This window comes from Equus caballus, chromosome 9, assembly GCF_041296265.1.
Source record: "Equus caballus isolate H_3958 breed thoroughbred chromosome 9, TB-T2T, whole genome shotgun sequence".
Taxonomy (NCBI): Eukaryota; Metazoa; Chordata; class Mammalia; order Perissodactyla; family Equidae; genus Equus; species Equus caballus.
The window spans coordinates 59,973,485-59,998,546 of NC_091692.1; the positions used below are offsets into that span (position 1 = coordinate 59,973,485).

The following is a 25,062-nucleotide window of genomic DNA, read 5'->3' on the forward strand; positions in this document are numbered from 1 at the left end:
TACATCTGATACGGAGCTAACATCCAAAATATACAAAGAACTCATACATCTCAACAATAAAGAAAACTAACAACCCAATTAAACAATGGACAAAAGATCTGAACAGACATTTCTCCAACAAAGATAGATAGATAGCAAACAGGCACATGAAAGAATGTTCAACATCATTAACTGCCAGAGAAATGCAAATCAAAACTACAATGAGGTATCACCTCATGCCTGTCAGAATGGCTGTAACTAATAAGACAGGAAACAACAAGCGTTAGACAGAATGTGGAGAGAAGAGAACTCTTATAGCTGCTGGTGGGAGTGCAAACTGGTGCAGCCACTATGGAAAACAGTATGGAGATTCCTCAAAAAATTAAGAATAGAACTACCATAAGATCCAGCTATTCCACTGCTGGGTATTTATCCAAAGAACATGAAACCACGAATGCATAAAGATATATGCACCCCTATTTTCATCGCAGCATTATTTACAATAGCCAAGACTTGGAAGCAACCTACATACCCGTCAAGGGACAAATGGATAAAGAAGATGTGGCATATAGACACAACGGAATACTACTCAGCCATAAGAAATAATGACATCTGGCCATTTATGACAACATGGATGGACCTTGAGGGTATTATGCTAAGTGAAATAAGTCAGAGGGAGAAAGCCCAATACCATATGATCTCACTCATAAGTAGAAGATAAAAACAACAAGAAACAAATCCATAGAAACAGAGATTGGATTGCTGGCTACCAGAACGGAAGGGGAGAGGGAGGAGGGCAAAAAGGGGTGATTAGACACATGTGTGTGGTGATGGATGGTAATTAGTCTTTGGGTGGTGAACATGATGTAATCTACACAGGAGTTAAACTATAATGATGTACACCTGAAATTTATACAATGTTATAAACCAATGTTACTGAAATAAAAAATTATTTTTTAAAAAATAAGAAAGAGGGGCTGGCCCCGTGGCCAAGTGGTTAAGTTCGCGCACTCCGCTGCAGGCGGCCCAGTGTTTTGTTGGTTCGAATCCTGGGCGCGGACATGGCACTGCTCATCAAACCACACTGAGGCAGCGTCCCACATGCCACAACTAGAAGGACCCACAACGAAGAATATACAACTACGTACCGGAGGGCTTTGGGGAGAAAAAGGAAAAAAACAAAATCTTTTAAAAAAAAATAAGAAAGATACTGTGAACCAAAAAGAGGACAGACCTACCAGAAAGGGAAGCTAGTCTCTTAAATTTTCAAAAATATTCACAATTGGGGGCCGGCCCTGTGGCCGAGTGGTTGAGTTCCCCCACTTGGCTGCGGCAGCCCAGGGTTTCAACGGTTCAGATTCTGGGTGCGGACATGGCACTGCTCATCAAGCCATGCTGAGGCGGGACCCCACATGCCACAACTAGAAGGATGCACAAGTAAAAATATACAACTATGTATGTATGGGGAGAAAAAGGAAAAGATAAAATCTTTAAAATAAAAAATTATTCACAATTGTGCCTCAGAAAGCAAAGGTGCTTCATGTCCTTCATGGCTAAGCAAGCACACACAGGTGAGGCATCCCCACGATACAGTGATGGAGACAGCAATATATTAACAAATCTCTCTACTACTAAGCCAAAAGGTAATCTAATCACCACATAATTCTTTAGGAGTTATAAAAGTTTTCTTCAAAACAGGCTCATAATCTGGCTCACTTTAAACAAACAAGTCATAGTTCCCCCATATGAACCCAGTAAACATTTAATGAGAATTTTCTATTAGTCCAAATGGCTTATTTTCTCAACATGTGGAACAATTGAAATTTTACTAATTTAACTTCAGCAAAAAGATGGTCTCTGGGGTGTTTGTCAAGTGAAAACACATGATTTATTTTGGTAAACGATTCATGTTTGCCTCTTTCCCTTCCTGGTGTTTTAAATGAAAACATCGTTTCAGTTATGGTTTAATTTTAAATAATTTTTATACTGTCTGCTTTTAAAACCTTATAGCTTCAAAAATACTCATGATTAAAAGCCAATTTAAAATACACACACACACGAAAAAAAAACATTTTCCTATTTTCCCGCCTTGGCAAACACAATATAATGAGCATAATTTCACATGTAATTAACAAACTAGATTTTACCACCTCAGAATTTTATCATAATTATATGTTTTTAATTTCAGGTCCAAAAAACTTATTGTTGACTGAGTGCCTTTAGAGCATGCACCCTCCCAGGTGCTAGGGAATTCTGTGGAGGACAAATCACCCATAAGACATTTCTCTCAAGGAACTGGAGAGATAGAGTGTATTGCATACTTAAGCAGACATACCCTAGAATCGTCTTTTTAAAATAAATAAGTGGCTAATACAATCTGGTTTTCCTGCCATTTTACTGTGTCTCTCATAAAGTCGGAAAGAACATAATCTATTATACTGCTGTTGCTAATGCAGTGAAAAAAAAGTCTTCTCCCACACTGGGTTTTTTTGTTTTTTTTTTTTTTTGAGGAAGATTAGCCCTGAGCTAACTACTGCCAATCCTCCTCTTTTCGCTGAGGAAGACCGGCCCTGAGCTAACATCCATGCCCATCTTCCTCTACTTTATATGTGGGACGCCTACCACAGCATGGCTTTTGCCAAGCAGTGCCACGTCCCCACCCGGGATCCAAACCAGCGAACCCCAGGCCACTGAGAAGCAGAACGTGCACATTTAACCGCTGCGCCACCAGGCCAGCCCTCCCACACTGTTTTTAAAGATCAGAATACTTTTTTTTTAGCTACAACCAAATCCTCTAATACTTCAACATTTAAATGCCACTTCAATCTTACTCTCATCCATAAGCTTGTTTATCTCACTTTTGTATTTCCTGTTCAATGTAAAAATTTCTGCTGATACTTTTTTCCAATATCTCAATACAAAGTTTTCTAAGTCTTCAGATAGACCACTCTCAGTGTTCTCCAAATTCTCCTTAATATTTTATCACTTCAAGAATGTTACACTTAAAATTATTATTTATATTGAATATTGAATATATTGTTTAATATTCTTATCTTGCAGAGATGCCTACTGAATAGTTAAGAATGCCATGACATGATATCTGAGACACTTCAAAATAATAAAGGGTGGGGTGCATGTAGGGGAATATAAATTATACAAGACTGGCCAGAAATTAATAATTGTTGAAACTGGGTGATGGGTACATAGAGGTTTATTCTCTCTTCTCTACAAAACTATGTTTGAAGTTTTCCATAACAAAAGTTTTTTTAAAGAGTAAATGGGGGCAAGCCCAGTGGCATAGTGGTTAAGTTCATACACTCTGCTTTGGTAGCCCAGGGTTTGCTGGTTCGGATCCTGGGCACGGACCCACACACCACTCATCAAGGTATGCTGTGGCAGCATCCCACATACAAAACAGAGGAAGACTGGCAGGGATGTTAGCTCACAACAATCTTCCTCACCAAAAATAAAAAGGAAAATAAAGAGTAAACGTTAGGACTTAACCACAGTTGTTCTTAGAACCGTAAACAAAAAAGCATGTAATCACTGTAAATCATCTATAACAAAATCTAGAAGTAAATTCAATATCTAAACATAGATATTAATTATGGAACATCCATTCAATGAGATAATCAAGTTGCCACTAAAAATCATGCTATAGAAATCTCACTGACATAAAACAAGTTAAAAATATATTGCTAAAAGAAAAAAAGGGCAGTTTACAAAACAATGTGCACAGAATTAAACCATTTTCCTTTTTTCTTTTAAGCACGGGTATATCTGTCAATGAGTGTGCGTACGCACATACCGGCCCAACACTACTGGCAGACTCTGCTTTGTTCACTGCCATATCCTCAGCGCCATAAGCTGTGCCTGGGATATAACAGGAACTCAAATATTTGTTTCCTGTAAATATTTTAGGATTCCAGGCAACAAGGCTTGATTTGGGGGGTGGCTCTCCTCTATGCTTTTGTTTCATAGTTTCTAAAATAAACATTCAACTTCTTCTGTAATTGGGGGAAACTTTTGAAATTGTATTTCATATAACAAAATTAAAACTTTTCTGCATGACAATAATTATTTCATGAAATGCATTCCAAAAAATCATTTTATACACTGAAAAGAAAAGCCTCTTCTACAGGTTGAGTTGATAAATTGACCAAGACAATGAGAAATAGCAAAAACAGTATCTGTTAATCAGTTGTATTCTTGTGAGTGAATTCTGCAAGTGTTTAGGAAATATTGTCTTTAGGAAAGCTAATGTTTCTAAAATGAATCTTCAACATGGCTACAAAAAATAATAAAACCAAGTTTAAGAATTCATCCATTTATATTCACTCAATATACACTTACTGAATTTGTAGACAACAAGCTATCTGCTGCGGTAAAGCAAACAAAGTTAAGATACAGCCCTTGACAGCCAAGAGCTTCTAACCCAGTAGGAAAGAAACATACATAAGAGCTAATTGAAACACAATAATAAAGGTAGTTAACATTTATTAGGGCTTTTTATGGCCTTGTGCTGAGCACTTAAGCATTTTCTCATTTAATCTCTATAAGAACCCTTTCGGTAGTTACTAAAATACTCTCAGTTTTAAGATAAGAAAACTAGGCTTAAGTGACTTCCCAGTGGGTCGTGTGGGTAACAAACAGCAAAACAGAATCAAACCAAGGTCTGTCTAAGATAATGGTATGGAACTTCTCACTCTCAGGAAGCTAGCAAATACCAAAGCATACTCAACAGCTTCCAACAACTACTAACATCAAGTATCACACATCAGTCACATCTGTTAAGGTGGATATTCTTTTTAAGTGTTCCCAGGGGTTTCTCATCTTCAAATCAATGTTCTCTCTACTTTGAAACATACTATTATAGCCACTAAACTGTGAGCTCCTATAACAGGATTTAGCAGTTCTTTTTTTCTCCCAGGGCTAGACTATGCACTCAAAAGATTAAACAGATGAACTTTTAGCTTGTTTTATGCTTCTTAAATTCCAAATCACTATACCATATTATATGAGATGACAGGTGGTCTAAGTAAACAGCAATTTAAATTATGTTTTAGGAAAATGTGGTATGGGGGAGCCAGAGGGATGAAATTCTGAAATATATTATGGTGGTTATGGCAATGGTGGAACACTACCAATTGTATAAGATAAACCAACATATTCTTCCTCCAGAGATTTCTTCCCAATCTCCTAAATGTCCTAGTAAGTCAAATTCCATAATGGAAAAGAAACTTAAAAAACTGAAAAACTAAGAAGTGGTTTTTTTCTTGCAACCCAGAAATCTGGTGAGAAGAATCTAGGCTTAAAAAGTCAACAGTGGAAACGACAAGAAAGAACAAATTCAAGAGATATTTTGAAAGAAGAGTCATTTCTCACTACATACAAGATAAAACTCCTTACTAACTATGGAGCTGAAGATCCTCTCAATCTCCTCACTTCCATACCTACACTCTGGCTAGAGGAGACTATTCCTTAAAGGTCTTGAATTTTCACATAACACATTTTTTTAGGAATCACCTAATCATTGTACCATAACAAGCAGATACTGTATAAATATTTGCATATGATGCAAGATATATAGGTCCTACCTCTATATGCCCATTCTCTCCTACATGATCTCCCCTGTTTTCTCTGTCAGTTAACCACTTCCTTAAAGATACAATCAAAAATCTTCTCTGGAAAAATGCAGTGACAGCTTCCTTTCCTCTGCCACAACCCCTACCTATAAGCCACCCAAACACAGAGAACTAATCCCACTGTCAACTATGGTCCCATAGCACTTAGCACACTAAGTCATTATTCCTTTCTTTCTTTACTGTATGAGCTTATCACTAGAGCTAAAATGGGAATTCCATGAAGATACGGATCATGTCTTATCCAGCCTCATATCTCCAGGAAGTACCTAACACAGAACCACACACACTACTGTGTAATAAGCTTTTGTCCAATAAATAAATGAATAAACAAATGAAAAAGACAAATTTGCTAACCACTGGAGAACTAATGGAACTTCAAAAGGCCTGTCACACAAGTGTCCTTAAGGGGAAAAAGCTACCTTCCCGCATAAGTTGTTATGGCTCATCACATGCTGCTTCAAATTAAGTCAGCTTTACCATCTCAGCAATAAAAAGTGTATATGGCTAGAAGTTGCTCCAGAAGCCCAAAGCATCCACAGAAGAGCTGAAATGGCCAATGGGGATGTTCCAAAACTCATGGTTGCAAATCGACCCAATTAACCTTAGATTTCAGAAAGTATAAATGCTAAGTGAACAAAGACAACAAAAGTCACTGAAGCTCGGGGCCGGCATGTGGGTGCAGCGGTTAAGTTTGCACACTCTGCTTCAGCAGCCCAGGGTTCAGTGGTTTGGATCCCAGGCGCAGACCTACACACCGCTCATCAAGCCATGCTGTGGCAGGCATCCCACATATAAAATAGAGGAAGATGGGCACAGATGTTAGCCCAGGGCCAATCTTCCTCAGTAAAAAGAGGAGGACTGGCAGGGGATGTTAGCCCAGAGCTAATCTTCCTCAAAAAAAAAGTCACTGGAGCTCAAGTCATTATTCCAAGTGACTCCAAGCTGCTATTCCCCTTATTAATGGAGTCTATTCCACCATCCAGTATTAGAGACACTGAAGCTCAGTGACACAGAGCAGCTGACTAGGCACCTTCCCGTGCACATTTCCTAACTATCCTTGTAACAAAATTCTATTACTGAAGATAATCTGTGTACCTTTCTTAACTCACAGTCTTAAAGGACCTAAGTAACAGACTAACTGATAGAGGAAACCAAGCAGAGGGAAGACACACACCAAATGCAAACTGGAAAAACAGTGACATCACTGATCTGTAAAGGGTAGATGGAAGTAAGGATTCTGAACATACTGCCTTTGAGGAGACAGAAAGTAGTCAAATATTATTTAATATATTAGAAATACTGCATAAGATTGAGTACAAAGATTCCAAGTCTCAAAAACGTGTATCTGTGGGTCATTTTGATCAAAGCTGAAGTGATGAGAGTGGATAAACTCACCAAGGAAATAACTGCACAAAAAAAGGAGGAGGAAGACAGAAAATAGAAAATGCAAGATCATCGTCAATTACGAATTGGGAAGAAGAGTACATAAAACAGTCAGAGAAACATAAGCAACAGAAAAATCAGAAAGCCAGAGAAAGAGAAAGCTTCCAGAAACAGCGATAGGCGTGAGATAAGAACAGAGAAAAGGTTTCTGATCTTGCCAAGCAATGACTGATAACCTGCAACCTAAAAGCAGTTTCATTAGACAGACAAGGCCTGAGCATGTTGGAAGGCCGAAAGAGAAGGAAGCCTTAGAAGTAGACATTTTAAAGATTCTAGAATTGGGGAATCAAACTTTGATTATAAAAGTAAAGTCATAAAAGGAATGAGAAGGGACATGCTCAAAGGTAAGGTGAAAGTTAGACAGGAAGAGAAGAAATTCCCCTTCTGTGATAGAAGCAAAAATTATGTAGGAACAATAATCAAATGAAAGTACATAAGGTAGTTCTTCCTACCAGTCACAGAAGTTCAACCTTCTCTACAAAGTAGATAAAATTATCTGTGCAAAATCCTACAAAAATATGAGGGTAGGACAGGAAAAGAAAGTGCAAATGTAGGGGATCGGAGCTCTGAAGCAAGCTGTAGCTGGAGTTACAGCTCTTTCTGAAAACTCTGCTAATACCAAAATGCAAATGAGCCCCATGCAAGAAACAGCCCAGTCATAAAAGACCTAAGGTAGAAAAAATGAAGGGACTCTGTAGTCCTCTTCCTTTCTTTTCTCTTTGTTTCTAGCTTTGGAAGAGCAGTTTGCAAGTTTGCAGACAGGTTGTAACTTCTGTTAAGGAGATCTCTTTAGCTTTGAAGAGACTGAGGTAAAGCTCAGGAGAACAAAGCACAGCAAGCTGCTTATGACTGGCTAAAGGTTTTTTTTTAATTACGGTAAAATATACATAACATAAATTTACTATTTCAACTATTTTCACGTGTACAATTAAGTAGTATTAAGTATATTTACACTGTTGTGCAACCATCACCACAATTCATCTCCAGAACTTTTCATCATCCCAAATCAAAACACTTTACCCATTGAACAACTTCCCATTTCCCCCTTCCCCCAGTCCCTGGTAACCTACCTTTCTGTAGAAAGTAATTCTACTTTCTGTCTCTATGAATTTAACTATTCTAAGTACCTCACATAAGCAGAATCATACAATATGTGTCCTTCAGTGTCTGGCTTCTTTCACTTAGCGTGTTTTTAAGATCCATCCACGTTGCAGCATGTATCACAATTTCATTCCTTTTTAAGGTTCAATAACATTCCAGGAGAGAGTGTCAGTGGACACTTGGGTTGCTTCCACATGTTAGCTATTATGAATAATGCTCATAATTAACTCTGCTGTACAAATATCTCTTCAAGTCCCTGCTTTCAATTCTTTGGGGTATACACCCAGAAGTGGAATTGCTGGATCATATAGTAATTGCATGTTTAATTTTTTGAGGAATCACCATACTGTTCTCCACAGTGACTGCACTATTTTACATTCCCACCAGCAATGTAAGAGGATTCCAATTGCTACACACCCTAGACAAGACTTGTTACTTTCTGTGGTTTTTATGATAGCCATCCTAAAGAGTATGAAATAGTATCATGCAGTTTTGATTCTCATTTCCCAAATGAGTAGTGGTGTTGAGTATCTTTTCACCTGCTTATTGTCCATTGCTATATCTTCTCTGGAGAAATGTCTATTCAAGTCCTTTGCCCATTTTTTATTTGGGTTGTTTGGTTTGACCAAAGATTTTTAAAAAGAGACACAAAAGAACACTTCCTACACTGCTAGATCTAGCTTCCTAGTCAACAATAATTAGATATGCCCTCTAGCTCTCTTAGGGAACTAATTATGGAGAAGAGGACCTAGCCAGAGTGCTAATTCAGCAGAAGAGCAAAAACTTCCAACTCTCCAAGAACAGAGATTCCTTCTTGTAAAGTACTTTCTACCTCATTTCAGCCCTGTAACTTCAGTCTTTTCCTCTTCTGGCAAATTACCCTATATTTACTGATCACACTATTGGTAGCTTTATTACTACTAATAGCAGCTATTTAACATCACCACTGTTATTAACAGTCATACTGTTATTACTGCTGTGTGCTAATAAGCCCTATGCCTCATCTTATATGTGCTATCTCATTTAAGTTCTAGTCTTTAACCCTAGCAGTTTCATCTTGAATGCTTCTGGAAAAGTCCTACACCTTTAAAACATATGAAAAGTTTTCATCCTTTAGTTCTTCAATATTCCATTATTTAAAAATGTTAAAAAGTCTCAAAGTTAGCCTTAAATAATGAACATTTTCTAAATTACACAATGACAAATCTGATCTTGAATCCACAAAAATCAAACGTTTTCTACTTCAATCACAGGAAGTACATTTTACCTCAAACTAATAAAATCCAAGGATCATTTTTTCTGCTCCCTTTTGCTTTTTAAAGATCAAACAATTTGTAAATGTTTAGTAGATGTTTAGCTCTAAAATAACAAAACTGATTTTCTTCTTTAACTCACCTAGAACATATGTATCCAAGACAAAGCTGTCCTTTTATCCCCTTGGAAAATTATGTGTTTCTTCAAAAGATGTAGACAATGCCAGACACATTTTTGAAATACTTTGGACACTGTCTTCAGAGACAAATGCTTTAAAATTACTATTTCATTTAATTTCACGAAATCCAAAGAGAAGGTACTATTATCACCTCCATTTTATACTGAGACTTAGAAAAGTTAAGTAACTTGCTCACCACTGCCTTGCAGTAAATGGCAGGGCTAAGATTAGAACCAAGGGCTATCTTACCCTAAAGCTCTGGCTCTTAAATATTTCATTAGTAAGTATCACTGTTTTAATAGTAAAATAGATGTAATTTGATGATTTTATAACATTTACTTTTATAAAACTGTCTTCAAATTTATGGGGGTTTAGTTCATTATCAGCACTAAAATGAGCTGAAATCCACCTATTAAAATAGATGCTCTACAATGGATAGCAGACTTTTTTAAATTAAATGAAAGTCTTGTTTTTCAACTCTATCATACCATTTCCTCCCAGGTTGGGCTCTTTGCCCAAAAGTAGTCTAAAATTATAATTTCCTGTCAAAGAGCTTTAAGAGAAAAGAAGCTGAGATTTTTCTCCCTCCTTCACCCTTGGAGTCTCTCATTTTTATTTTCTAAGAATATTTTCACTTACCCTCAACTGGAAAGTGATGTGATTCTTTCTAATGTCTTCTAACAAATCTACACAAAGTCAGGAAATGCTGCAACGTACTCCACAGCCCTAAAGGCATGTTACTACATTCACTGTCTTCATAACTAATTTTCAAAAAAAAACCCAGACAATGCAGACGACGTAAAACAGCACATTTGAAAATGCTCTAACATATTCATGCCCTACTAAAATAAAAATTAAAAATAATTTTATAAGAAATATGCAGACCTATAAGTCTTCTAAATTTTAATCCACTTCACTATAAAGATTTTTAAATACTCAACCACCACACCTACATTTGAGAATCAAAAAAGGGAACAGAATCTTTTAATTGAATAAAAATACTTCTGTATGAAACTTGCCAAGGTCCACCCATGTACCTGTCATATAGAAAAATCCACTATGATTTGTGCCAAAGATACTACCCTCTTAAAATCTGGATTTACTCATATATTTTCTTCCTCATTTATTTCCCTACACGTCAAATTCTGATGACAAAACATGAGGATTTAGTCTCTATACACTCAGGACTCCTAGCTCCTATCCCTAGAAGAATACTAGGACTGCAATAATCCCTAACAGTCACACTCTAACTAAAGGTGCAACTACTTAAGAACTCTGACATTATTAGCATTTGTCTCATTCAATGAGTTCTGTACTCTGACTTCTGCTTAGTTTTCACAGGCCTTCGTGAATAGAGACGGAAGGGCTGTGGAGACAGGGGCTGTGTTCAGCTGTTGGGACAGATGGATGCTATCTGGCTTGATTTCGCAGTGCAGTTTGATTACACAGCAACACGACGCATGAAGTCATTTTTCAATATTTGTCTGTGGTCTTTGTAAACAGGAGGAGGAAACTGAGGAAAAGTTTATGATTTTTGTCGTTTTGTTTTTTGGAAATGAAAATAAAATTTTAAAATCCCAGCTATATCCAATAGAAAAAAAAATTGACCATTATAAGATAAAAAGCCTAAAGACTTCACCCATAGAAATTAAAAACAAACTACTATAAATGGAATGTTACTGTATTTGTGCAGATATAAAGACCCTCTGAAACTCCAGCTCACTTTGGTAATACCATGAGTCCTCAAAATCTAAGTAATGCTCCAAAATGACAGAACATTTTTTAACTTTGGAATTGTGTGGGCTTTTTAAGGTAAATCTGTTCGTTTTTTATGTAAAAAATTTGGTTAGTTTCATATTAAACTTTAGAAACTTAGGAAAGTTTGGAATAATTTTTTCCCTGCTTCTTCACTGCATAATAATGTTCTTCCTAGTTAAAAGATGATTTCAAGACATACTATGAACCCAGAAGAGAACAGGCCTCTGGTAAGCAAAAACGGACACGAAGAGCATGTACTTACTTTGGGAAAGGGAGAGCTACTGTCAGGTGAGATAATTATTTCTAAGATAAGCAGCAGCTTAGAAAAGGACATAGCAATGAGAAATAACAGATAACAGTAAAAGACAAGACTAGGTTTAGGGGAAAAAACAGTCATGTGCAGCAACAAAGCTTCAAACACACCAAAAGAGCACACCTGACTGTTTCTATGAACTAAAACTATGAACAGTTCTATGAACTGTTTCTATGACTGTTTTTATGAACTAAAATTCATAAAAAATAATATTAAGTAGTCAAGAAAGCAAACGATCAATCTCAGAAGACTGGTTCAACTGTCTTCATTTTGGAATGCTTTCCATCAAAAGTGGTTGTTTTAAAAGTGGTTTTAAAAGTATATTGCTTAAAGTGGCTTACTTCATTTATTTGAAAAATCCATTACGTGGTATACCATACTGCCCGATGATGCTAAATATCTTTAAAGCGATCACCGTTATCACTATGTTGGCAAGTTCTCTCACATCACATGAGTTTTTTACGAATATTAATTAAAGCTGACTAACCAAGTTCTGAGAGTCTACATATAAGGGGAGGAAATCCCATTTTCTTATCATTGGCCTGGTACTTGAATTCTCTTCTATTAGAAGAAAAATGAGGAAAAAACCTTGGAAGCATGCAATGAGAATCAAGCACACAGAAGGAAAACTCAATCTACCAGGAAAAGAAAATCAACAAAATACTTTCTTCTCAAAAGTTCATTAATACTTATATTTTTAATTTCCACTGGAATTTTATGGAATTCTATTGCTTAATTTGACTAGTTTCTTACTATTCTTAGGAAGTGCATGAACCATAAATTTTAGTCAGAGCAATCATTTCTGTCTAATCTCTATGATCCAAATCTCAATGATTACTGAAAATGTTTGAATAGATGGCCATTGGAAAATGGTTATTGGCTGCAATTTGACTGCAAGATGACAGAATAATTCACATATCAACTTACGTCTTTTAATACAGTAATTATACCAAAACTAATTCTTTCTAAAGCTATGTGACACTATGACAAATGCAAATTACCAATTATGTCACTGAGTCAAATAAATACCTCATTTTATTTACTCAAAAGCACAATAAAATTTAACAAGAAGGGCTAATATCAAAACTAAAAGGAAATAACGTATGGCATTTAATACCCAGATGTGCTTCATTCTGCAATTCACCATACTGTAGTCAGTCAGGATTGGATTTATAAAGCACCCTCAAGATGTCCTTCAGTTCTGTTTGTCTGTAAGCAGATATACTTTTATGTATGCCAGCCAAGGCAAGCTAAAAGTTCGACCTTAAAAAATAAGGCCTAAAATCTGATCTTATCATTAGTGGTGTTATCTATCTTGGATTCTTTTATTTTCTAAATCTTTTTCATTTAAGAAAAGAAGAAACTAGGTCACCTGAAAGATTTAGAGGCGAGAAAGAAGAGAGGCTGTATATTAGGTTAACAGTGAGTCAAAGGGGAATGAGAGTAAGAGAGGTACAACACAAAGATAAAAGTCCACTCTAAATAGTCTCTATCACAGAATTTGTCTATACATGCCCAATTTCTAACTCCGATTGAGAAACATAAACGTATAGTGGAGATATTATCCAGGGAAAGAAGCTCAAAACTGTCAGTGCCATCACATTTTTTGATAGTACATCCCATAGTTTCAAAGAGTGAGTCAGTTCTACCTATGAATAAAATACTACGTAAAAATAACACCATATTAGTGCCCAGGTTAGGGTCTTGAAATATCATGTCTCACTAAAAGAAAGTAGGGCTCCTTGGAGAAATGGTTGATTCTAGATCTGGGACAGGAAATGGACAAGATGAGCCCTGAATATCCATCAAAGCAGACAGCAAGGAAGCTATCAAAGATCACTAGGGCCCTGTCATCTTCTGAAGGGACTTCCCACTGACCAAAGATGGAACACTTGGAGCTTCAACGACAGTAACTGCAATTGATTAAAATCCATCCAACATGTTTAAAAATCCATCAGCTCATAATGTCATTTAAAAAAAAAAGAATCGGTCCCCTTTGGAGGAAAACAGGGAACTGACTCATTATCTTGAAAACAGGTAAATAAAGGGAAAGAATTCAAGCATTTATCCTGTCTTTCCTTTATAAACTATACCACTGGGTAACCAAACAGAAGATGAGGGAAGTGACTCTTTACAAAAACATTCAGACTAATAAATAAAAACAAAATGATGTATTTAGAATATCACCATTTTACAACATCCAAATTGAGAGAAATAAGCACTAATCATCAACAGCTGCTAATACCACAAAAAAGACAACTAGACACTAAGTGACTCACACAGTCTTGCCAAACACCACCTATAATAATGCCTAAAGGATCGAACTTGAGTCTGATCCAGTCTCTGGATCCAGCTGCCCAATTTGCAAGCAATATGGAGGACAAAGGCACATAGCGAACTGTGCCTTGAGTAGACAATTAGCAAAATCCAGAGTGTGGGAAACTACAATTCAAACAGCCTGTGTTCTTCAACAGGGAAAAGAAAACGAATGGAGGACTACCTAAGGATTAAAAGTGACAACTCATATAAAAACTTTTTTAAAGGTTTTTTTTTTCCTTTTTCATCCCAAAGCCCCCCGGTACATAGTTGCGTATTTTTTTTTTGTTGTGGGTCCTTCCGGTTTTGCCACGCGGGACGCCGCCCCAGCGTGGCCTGATGAGCGGTGCCACGTCTGTGCCTGGGATCCGAACCGGTGAAACCCTGGGCCACCGAACCGGGGCGCATGAACTCAACCACTCCGCCACAGGACTATTGTTTAATCAGCAAGGCTAATCTAGTGTGTCTAGCAATGCGCATTTAGGTTATTACTATACAAGTCAGGATAACGGTTACTTACGGAGAAAGGAGGCTGTGATTGGTATGGAGCACTCAGACGGGGCTTCTAGGGAGGGTGGCAAAGTTCCATTTCTTAAGCTAATTGGTAATTACAAACCTGTCTGCCTTAATTCATCAAACCAACATTTGTTTATTTTGCAATAAAAAGATTTTTTTAATAGGTTACCAGGACCTGAACATTTCAACACTTAACAAAGGCTTGATATGTTTCCCATTCTCCAGTCTACTGTGGTGAAAAAAAGAGGTTAAAAAAATAAGTCAGTGCCCATCATTTCCTCCCTACCCATTTCCTCTTCTAAGGGAACCACCTAACACCACATTTTGGGCCAAAGAGATTCACTTTCCTGAGAGTTTGGAATTCTAAGAAAGAAACTATAGATACCCAAACCTGTTCCTCTCCCAGTCTACTCCCATCCCCCAAGTGGTTCAAACCCAAAACCAGGGAGCCAGAATTGATTCCTTCTTCCGCATTCTCCACATCTAGTCTGTCAGTAAGTCCTTAATTTCTAACTCCAAAACATATCTTAAATCTGTTCACTTTTTCCATCTCCACTGACTCCACCATTTCTAACCACGAACTACTGCACAGCCTCCTATCTTGTTCCCTGCTTTTATTCTTAACCCTCTACAATCTATTCCATCCAAAGCAACTAGAATAATCTTTTAAAAACATAAACTGCCTAAATTTCTGCTTAAAACCCCTTAAAGACAGCTCATCGCACTCTGACTTAAATCAAAATTCCTTTCCATGGCCTATGTCACGGAACCCCTGCCCGTCTCTCTGACCTCATCTCCAACCACTTTCTCCCTTTCCACTACCCAGCCACAGTGGCCTCATTTCAATTCCTCCCACACACTAAACTCTCTCCCACCTCCAGGCCCTCTCAAAGCTTTTCCCTGTGCCTGAAATACTCTTTCCGGCTACTCACATGGATAACTTCTCAACCTCATGTCACTTCTCAGAGAAGCCTCCTCCAACTGCCCTATTTAGCAGGTTCCACCATTTTTCTCTATCAGTCCATGCTACCTCCATCCTTCATAGCTCAAGTTCTAACTAGAGTGTATGTTCTAGAAGGGTAAAGTCTCATCTATTTCATTCAACAATGTACCCAGCATTTACCATTTCAAAGGTAGTTTTTTAATAATTACTGAAAATATGAATAAATGAGCAAATGAATGAACTCAAGGCTGACAGCCAATTTCTGCCATTAGAAATTATCAGTGAGTAAAGAAAGCTAGTTTTTCGAAAGAAACAGGAGAATAGGGCAACCTAGCAGAAAGGAAAGATCATGTGGCTCCAGAAAGTGTCAAGGAAATTGGCTGCCTATTATCTTCAATTTATGCTTTCTCCAAAATGTAAAAAGTTCACCTAAATTACAAAAATAATTTTAACTTGCATTCCTTTCCAGTTATAGGACTCTAGGGTTCCATGACTTCAGAAAACTAAAACTGAAAAAATAATCTGGACAGAGAATATTCTGTATTTTGAATACAGAAACTACCTCATCCTTGGAAACACATATACCCAATGATTTCCCCAATTTTATAAGTATGTGTGTGTATATAAAAGATACTAACGTTTACATCAAGATACCTGGAAATATCTGAAAAATTTACTCTATTTTACCTCTTTACTAAGATTTCTGCTATGATATAAAATCTATAGACTAATTCAGAACCCACATACTACCAGGTGTACACCTATATTAATTATCATTAATGTTAACAGCTTTCTGTAATTCTCACTTCACTACAAAGTCACTTTTCAAGATATATCCTTTGGTGTACTTTTAAGAAGTTCACTGTAATCTGCACCTTAATATTCACAGCATGCAAACAATGAACTTATTTTTAATATTCATACATGTCTGTTTACATACTTGTTACTTTTATTTATTCAGCTTGAGACTCCATGTAGAAAAACAGTTATAAGACGTTTCAAATATAGAATCTTCATTCTAAGAGCCAAAACCTTCTTGAAATGAGAACACTCCTAAAATATGAGGCAATTCAAATAAAATCAAAACAAAAAAGAAGCTTGGAACAAATAAAAAAGTTTCTATCCGAAGGTATAAATTTCCTCTTTTAGAGAGGGTGGAGCTGGTAGGGAGTCAGAAATTAAGGTCATTATAATTATTGCTGGATGTTTCCAATGCATGGGATCATTCTACACCAGAAGGTAAATGAGCCTTTGCCTCATAGCAACTTTAATGTATTACATTTTCCTTTGTAAACTCTGTCAGACATCATACATAATCGTTTTCCATTTCCCCATATTTAAACTGGGACACATATAAAGTGTTCAAAATACAGTAGCTTTTTTTTTTTTTTTAAAGATTGGCACCTGAGCTAACAATGGTTGCCAAACTTCCTTTTTTTCTTTCTTTCTTTCTTTCTTTCTTTCTTTCTTTCTTTTTGCTTTTTCTCCCCAAATCCCCCCAGTACATAGGTGTATATTTTAGTTGTGGGTCCTATTAGTTGTGGCAGTAGCTTTTAAATAATAGTTTCCTCTCTTCCCTTCACCTCTTCCCTTTTTAGACTGTCAAAGAATATCCCTATTGTATATAGAGGTTGTTAAAATTAAACCACTCTGGATTCTTTTGGCAATGCCATCGCTGAGCTTTTAAGTTTCAGGATGGAGCTGGAAATGAAATCAGTTTCCTGACTGGAACTACTACATACACCAATACTGTTTTTGCAAACTACAGATCACAACCCATTACTAGGTCAGCAAAATAATTTTCTAGGTCATGACCAGCAGTTTTTCAACAGAAAACAGAAAAATACCAGAAAACATTGCACATAGTACATTTCAGGAAACTTCTGTCTTAGATTTATACATATGTGAGTCTGTACTGGGTCTCATCACCAATATTAAAAAAAAATTGAGAGCCACTAATATATGATGGCCTGAAATGACAGTATCTCTAGGTCAACACAGACTTCTTTGAAACCAGAAAAATTAAATTCTAAGCACTTTTTTCTCCCTTACAATACAAACAAGAAGTGTTCAATTTAAACCTTTTATTGTACTAATATATGCTATATCTCAGCCCCTCAAAGAACAATGGATAAATTAATCATTGCCTAGAGCTGAGTAAAGATTGAGTTTATCTCCTGTCCCAATGTGCAATTGAAGTTTGTTCACCACGAACTGCTCCAGATTTTATTGTCACACTCCCTCTCTAGGAGGAAAGAGCCAACTGACTGTTCCCATCCACAGTGCTTAAACCAATTCTGATAGTGTTGGTGTCACCCCAAATTAACCAAGAAAAACCAAAGGGAGGCCAGATATGCTGTAGGGACCAAGTTGTTAATGCAAAGAGATGCCCCTGTTTGCTGGATTCTTTTCCCCTTGGACTACTTAGAACATCTCCTCCATTTGCCTGCCTCTAAAGTTGGTAACTCCCCCAGGGCCTCCTCCCTGAGGCTGCTGCCTTTGTCTTTTAAGAGTTCTTGCAGTTCATCTTCTCAAAGACAACTCTAGCTCCCCACTTAGTGAACATCTCTAACAATAAGCACACAAGAATTTGACTTTCTAATATTCCAAGGATACATTAGGAATACAGACATAACATGAAGCCCACCCTCTCTTCTCATTGCAATGTCTTCATGATTTTCCTGATACTCTACTATCTACTTCTCTGGTTCGTTGTTTTGTCCCACCCAACTCAGTTCCTCAGAGTTGAAAGTTCCCTGCTGTCTGTGTAACCCCATGCCTAATTTCTGGCCTAAAGTCAAGGCTACTGATGCTACAGGCTGATGTGGGCTCTTCATGCTGAAAAACATATGAATATTTTCTACTTTACCCTTTTACATCCTCATCCCTTTACCTTTCCTTCTTCATTGCATAATTATCTTCTGACAGATAATCCATTCATTTACAGCAACTCTTACCCTTACGAAATGACTGTGTTCTTACCTTCACTTTTCATTTGTGTGAACGCACTTTGCAACCCTAACATTTTGACTGCAATCTTCAGCTTTACTTCCTCCAAACTGCCTTTTCACACCATAAAAAAAATTTGCCACAGAATCCAACGATAGTTTAAATCAAAGAACTCTCCTCATGTGTCTTGAGAGTAAGATTCAATAGCTTACTCTCTTATCTTTCCAGTGTTTTCACTGTTCCATACCAACTTTTCCTCCAAGTATAGCTTAATCAACAATTTTAAATAAATCCCATAATTTAATCCCATAATTTAACTGAGGAATAAGGCCTGCCTGGTGAAGTGTCTCTCTCCAGCAGTGATATTCTATCCTCTCTCTGACAAGTACTGTATATAACTACCTACCCTCCAGCAACCAGAGTTCTCAGGCTGCCCACCTGTCTACCATAGAGATCTACCTCTCCTGGGAATTTTCTACTTGGTGAAGAGCCCATGTTTTGGTTATTTCCCTTTCTACCTGTCAAAACATATGTATTCTGTGGTCATTTTTCTCTCATATAGCCATTCCCCTACAAAGAAATCTGATAAACTCAACCTACCAAAATGCTAATAATGAATAAGCGTTTAATGGATTTCTCCTCCCAAAGGAACTTCATTTAAATACGGACTTCTGAAGATCTCTGTGACAGACCTGTTAAGGAAAGCTGGGGAATCCAAAAGCCATTCTGATACCTCAAGTCAGTGACATGGGTGACCAGATCTATTGCCTATATTTAACACAAGCCCGGGAGATCAAACCAATAACGTGAGAGTAAAAAGGGCCTTACAGATCTACTAGCCATGAGTCTCAGATCCGGCTGCATACTGGAGTCTCCAACTCCCAGAGAAGAATGATACTCAAGGAAGGAAATTTCAAAGTCTGTAACAAAGCTGGGCCTAACACCCAGGCCTAACATCACATCAGATATGTAAGAACAACATGCTAAAAGTAAAAAGGCATGTAGAGAAATAACAAATACCCAATTCAGGACAGTGCCAACCCTTTGGGGGATGGGGAAGGAATGCAATAGAGAAGAGATATGCTTAGGGAGCTTCAATTTTATTGGTAATATTTTATTTCTAAAGCTAGGTAGTGATACCTAAGTATTAAATTAGACTCCCTTATCTTTTGAATGATTAAAATTTTGTAATTAAAGAAAGAACAATATGAAGATGACATATAGCCAAATGGATATCATATTAGGAATACAGAGAAATATCTTAGGCTAGAAAGTACTCAAATAAGATACTTTATGAAGCACGCTTGAAGGAAAAATAAAACATAGATTGCCAGCAAAAAATAACATGAACTTTTCTAAAGGAAAAGCACGAACAAAGGCAAAGTTGGGAGGGAGTACCTACAGCCTACAATCTAAATAAAGAACAATAGGGAAACTCCAGGAGGACCAATTCATCTTGGAGAACAGTAACAAAAGGCTGGGGGGTAAGGCTGAGACCAAGGGATGGGGGCCTTGGGTACTAAGTAAACTAGTGTGCCCTAATCCAAAAAAGAGTAACAGCATGATTGAAGTGATGTTTTAGCAAAATAAATCAGAAGCCATGTGCAGGATGAACTAAAGCAAATACTGTTCTATGGATCATCAGGAGGTTGTGTAGGACAGCAAAAGGAGGAATAGAAGGAGGTAAGGGGCTGGGAACCAGGTTCTGGTGCCCTGCCCCTACTCCAAATAGAGCCTTTCTACTGTTAAAATGTTTCCACTGTTAAAAATTTTTGAAAACCACTGACTAAAGTGCCCAGTTGGAAAGCACTGCTGTAAATCAAGTGTGAGGATCACAAAACCCTGGAATGGGGTAGTAGTACTGTACTGGAAATGAAATGGGAAAAATAAATGAATCCACAGACTTTTTCATGGAAAATTTGACAAGATCTAACAACAAACTAGATGGGATAATGAAAGAGTGGATTTACACAAAAATATTGGGGCCAGCTTGGTGGCATAATGGTTAAGTTTGCCCACTCTGCTTCGGAGGCTCAGGGTTACAGGTTTAAATCCTGGGTGCAGACCTAGCACCACTCATTGAGCCACGCTGTAGTGGCATCCCACATAAAATAAAGGAGGACTGGCACAGATGTTAGCTCACCAACAATCTTCCAGAGCAAAAAGAGGAAGAATGTCAATAGATGTTAGGGCCAATCTTCCTCACTAAAAAGAAAAATCAAAAATATCACTGAGCAACACCGGCTGATCATACAGACTCGAACATCAACAACATAAACATGACCTTGTAAAAATGTCTGAGCCCTGAGGAAGTGGTACTCAAGACAGAAAAGTAAACTGGCATTCTTACAGGGATTAGGAAGAGAACAAGCAAAGGGGACCAGAATGCTATAGAAAGAGATGACAACCACATCATGGAATGCCAAAAAAGCAAGTGAGAGTTTGAAAAAGAGGCATCACTGTACACAATGAGAGGGTTCATAGCCTTTGCAGCCAATCAGACCCAGAGTTCTGGCACCTCCTCCCCTTGACCAAGTTATCTGACCTCTCTGAGCTTCATTTAACAAGGAAAACATAAACTAACAACTAACATTACTGAACACATTATGGAGCCTTGTGCTAAGTGCTCTAACACATGACCTCATTTAATACTCACAACACATTTTACAGATGAAAAAATTAAATTTAGTACTAGTATAGTAAATTGCAGAGCCAGGATTCCTATTTCTTAGCACAATAAAACAAAGGAATGTATATATAAAGTTTCTGGTAAACAGTATAAGCTCAAAAATGGTAGCTGTATTTTTTGTTAGAAGGTAATGATCAATAGGGACAACACAAAAACTCACTGTCAGTAATCCCTGTCAGAGCCTTACAGGTGGCAAACTCTCTTAGGGTCCTCATCTACAAAATAGGATTAATGGCTACAATCCAACCTACCCAATAGGGTTGCTATGAGGATTAAATGATATTATCAAAATACTATGAAAAAATATTAAGAGATATTCAAAAATAAGGGATTAATGTCACACATCTTTTGCTCTTCAGAAATGCCTTCCTGGATCAACACAACTCTCTCTGAAGAGAGCAAAAAATAAGTCTGTTAAATGTGCAAGCACCAGTGTGAAAAGTATAAATTAATATGGAATGGTGATATATACCACCCACGCCTCCCCGGGACCCCTCCAGGTTCTCCACGCCTCCCCGGGACCCCTCCAGGTTCTCTAATGTCCCCCCAAGGGCAGGGGTTCTCTGACATCTATAATACAACTCTGATAGCTCAGAGCAAAGCTAATCAATAGAGAGAGCTTCTGCTTCAACTTAGACTTGTTCAAATTGGCCTTATGGCACTATCTCGGAGTGCCCCTCACAATGCTTCCAAAACAGAAAAGAAAAAAAAAGTTTCCAATTTTCTTCTCTAGTGTTAAAACTGGGTGCCCAGTCAATACTAGAATTCAGACACTTTACAAAATGTCAGGAAAAACCTATCAATGGCTCTGTCTGATAGCAGGTCTCTTTTGGAAACCTCTCTACGACCTTCCTTTTTCACCTCAACAGATGGTTTCCAGGCCTCAAGGCTCACGCGTCTGGTGACACAATTCACCCTAGCTCACAAAGTTCCTACCTTTTAAATTATTCCATGTTCTTGAATACACCACCTTTCATCTAAAGATCTCTAGGGATCAACACACAAGAACTCCTTCAACTTCACAACAGAACTATTTGGGAGAGAGATTAGTATCCTTATTTTATAAATTAAAAATGAAAGACTCGGGTTAAATGCTATATCCAACAGTTGATTCATTCCTGGGGGGGAACGCACATTATGAATATATATCAATGGACAACATATAACAATATATATCTACTGTGTACTCTTACATTTCCAACATATCAAAGATTAAATATAAACTAAGGGCAAATATCAAAGCATCACTATTTTTACACGCTAAAAGCAAAGCAAAAAAAATCTATATGGGGGAGGGGTTCTAATTTAAGAATCCTACTGTCTTGCATCCATAAATACTTTTGAACTTGAGGGAGGGGAAGGAACACCTGTCAGTGCAGCACATCCACAGTAAGTTTAGAGACTGGGTAGCTATTAACATTTAATTCTTTAAACTGTAAATAAACAACCCAGCTTCTCAAAAAAAAGCAATACTATGAAACTCATTTGACAATAAAACCAACAAAGCTGTAAGGAGCCCAATAATCTCCTAGCTTTACGGCTCCCAAGCTTCGAGAACTTGCCACAAGGGAAAACTGCCCGCCCCAGGAGTCCGGCCGCGGGGAGCCCGGCGCTGCCCACCGACTTTCCACGCGCACCAGGCCCGGCCGGCCGCGGAGGCGGCGAGCCCGGCCTCCCCTCGGGCCTGCTCGCCCCGTGACCAGACGCGGCCGGCACCCGGGCCTGCCTCCCCACCCTCGGCGCGCCCGCTGCGGGGCCCCGGAGGCGGGGAGGGGGTCGCGGTCCCGCCCGGCCTAGCCGCCCCTGCCCCGCGGCCGCCGGCGCCACCTCCCTCCTTCTCCCCGCTCCCCGTGTTCGTTACCTTTTGGGCGCCGGCTGCTGCTCCATGGCGGCCGGGGGGCAGAAGGCGCGACCCGGTGGGCGGCGAAGGCCGGAGGGAGGAAAGGAGCCGAGGCACCAGCCGGCCGAGCCCGGGGAACCACGGAGGGAAACTCCAGGAACTCGGACCAACTTTCCCGTAACTCCGCAGCGGATCCCCCTCCCGCTTGGGAGCGCGGCTCCTCCCGGCCCGCCCCGCCTCTCCGCCGCCGGCCGCGGCCCAGGGAGGGTGGGCGGAGCAGGCATCGGCGCCGGCATAGAGGGCGGAGCCAGGCGTGGGGAGGGGGCGGAGCCGGGGGCGGAGCCGGGGGCGGAGGGAGAGGCCGGCCGTAGCGCAGCGAAAGGCGACGAGGGGAGGCTGGAAGAGCCAGAGGATGAGGCCTAGTCAGGACCCGGAGCCGCTGAACGCTCCTTTGAGCTAGACCAGAGCTGCTTCTCCTTCATGGCTTCATTGGCTTCAGGGCTTCTACTCCAATACGGCTTGACTCGTTTCTCTGGATTTCCCAAGGATACATCCCAAACATCTTGTGCGGCTGTTTGAAGTATTGCTAACTGCCCACGCTTCCATCTCTAGTTCTGTTTATAATTATTGGTTATGTTCTCTCCTAGTCATTTGACATTTGTAGCTACAGTACCAGGGATACTTCTGGAAATTCTTGTTTGGTGTTGATTGTGGACAAGCTCCTCACTACATTTCACAATAATTACATCTAATTACAAAAAAAATCATTAATGCACTGAGATCTCCCAGTGCCCCAAATTCCGTTTGTGGTCTTGCCGGCTGCTCGAGTGGGTGACTGGGCAAACCTATTGCAAGTTATAGTGCACAGAAAAGTACTAAAAAAAAATTGATTTCCTTTTCTCTTGCCACACCTCTCCCTCCAACCTGTTCCCAAGGCCCTTACCCCATTGTCATTTGACCCGTTCGTGCGTCCATATTGTGTGTATACTATTTAACCTTAAATGCCTTATATAGATGCCTTTCTTATCATATACAGCTTCTAGGTAATGAGGTTGCTTGGTTTTGTCAGAAATTTATCAAGCTGTAGAGTCGTATAGAGTTTTCTTGGAGATTAGGAAAAAGAATATGGAGAGAATGTTGAATAAAGGAACTTAAATGAATGAACATTAACCCAAATTAAACTTGTCTATTAACAGTTATTCCTCTTTTTGCATTGTTTCACTGTGTAATAAACTTACATGATTTATTTTCTAACCATTATATTCCCCCCTAAATTTAGTTATGTTAAATTTAAGACCATTCATTGTTGAAACCTAAAGTCAAAGTCTATAAGTGAGAGATTATTAGAAAATTTTGTACTCATTTGGATTTATTAAAGATCTACAGTCTAACAGTTCAGAATTAACAGGACAACAAAAAATGAACCCATTAAAGTGTTAAAGCTAGGAAGAACGTTTGAAATTATTTCATTCTATCCCTCACTCTTATCCTCACACCATGCCGGTTGTGTCATGTGTTACTGAATAAAAGAAATTGTTTTTCTCCTGAATTACTCAGAAAAAAGAAAAATGCCTGAAGTCTCTGTTTCAATTTGTCTGTGGAAAGCCAGCCTGAAGATTCCAAGAAGGAAAGCATAGAAATCATCATTCAACTTGCAAATAAGAGGCAACAGCATTCATGAACAATTGAGAGCTAAAAGAAAATCTGAGATACAGATAAGGGTCACTCAGCTTCACCTAACTGTGAAAGTAGGGTAATGTGTTTCTGCTTCCAACCATTTCAATTGGAATAAAGATTAAGTTTGCACTTTAATTATACTAGCAAACAGATCACTAGAATTCTCAACTGCATGCTCCAATAGAAATGTAAGAGAAATCTGCAAATTGGGACGCAGTTCCTTTGAATAACAAAATCGAATTTGTTGTCACTGGATAGACACCACCATGTTGTATAAGTAGAAAAATATTAAGGTAAAAATATTTTTTTTCCTTGTTATACTCGTTGCTGCTACTTACTGAAAGTGCAAGTTTGTGTTACTCTTTTTTCTCATATTTATTTGAAAAATAATACTAATTAACAACTGTTAATCTCTTCTACTATTCTACTATTCACTACTATTCTACTATATTCTACTCTTC

General features: G+C 38.4%; 1 protein-coding gene across 4 annotated transcripts in view; it reads right to left on the minus strand.

The window, feature by feature from the left end:
- STK3 (serine/threonine kinase 3) overlaps positions 1 to 23,553 on the minus strand; it is a 264,139-nt gene extending 240,586 nt beyond the window's left edge. For 2 of the 4 annotated variants that reach the window (XM_070222387.1, XM_070222386.1), the window contains exon 1: positions 22,946 to 23,227. In XM_070222387.1, the coding sequence (XP_070078488.1) occupies positions 22,946 to 23,220 (275 nt within the window). In that variant the 5' untranslated portion in view covers positions 23,221 to 23,227. Of the gene's footprint in view, positions 1 to 22,945 lie in introns of all 4 variants that reach the window. The other 2 variants (XM_023648755.2, XM_070222385.1) reach the window with 2 other exon arrangements.
- Positions 23,554 to 25,062: the final 1,509 nt, after the last annotated feature.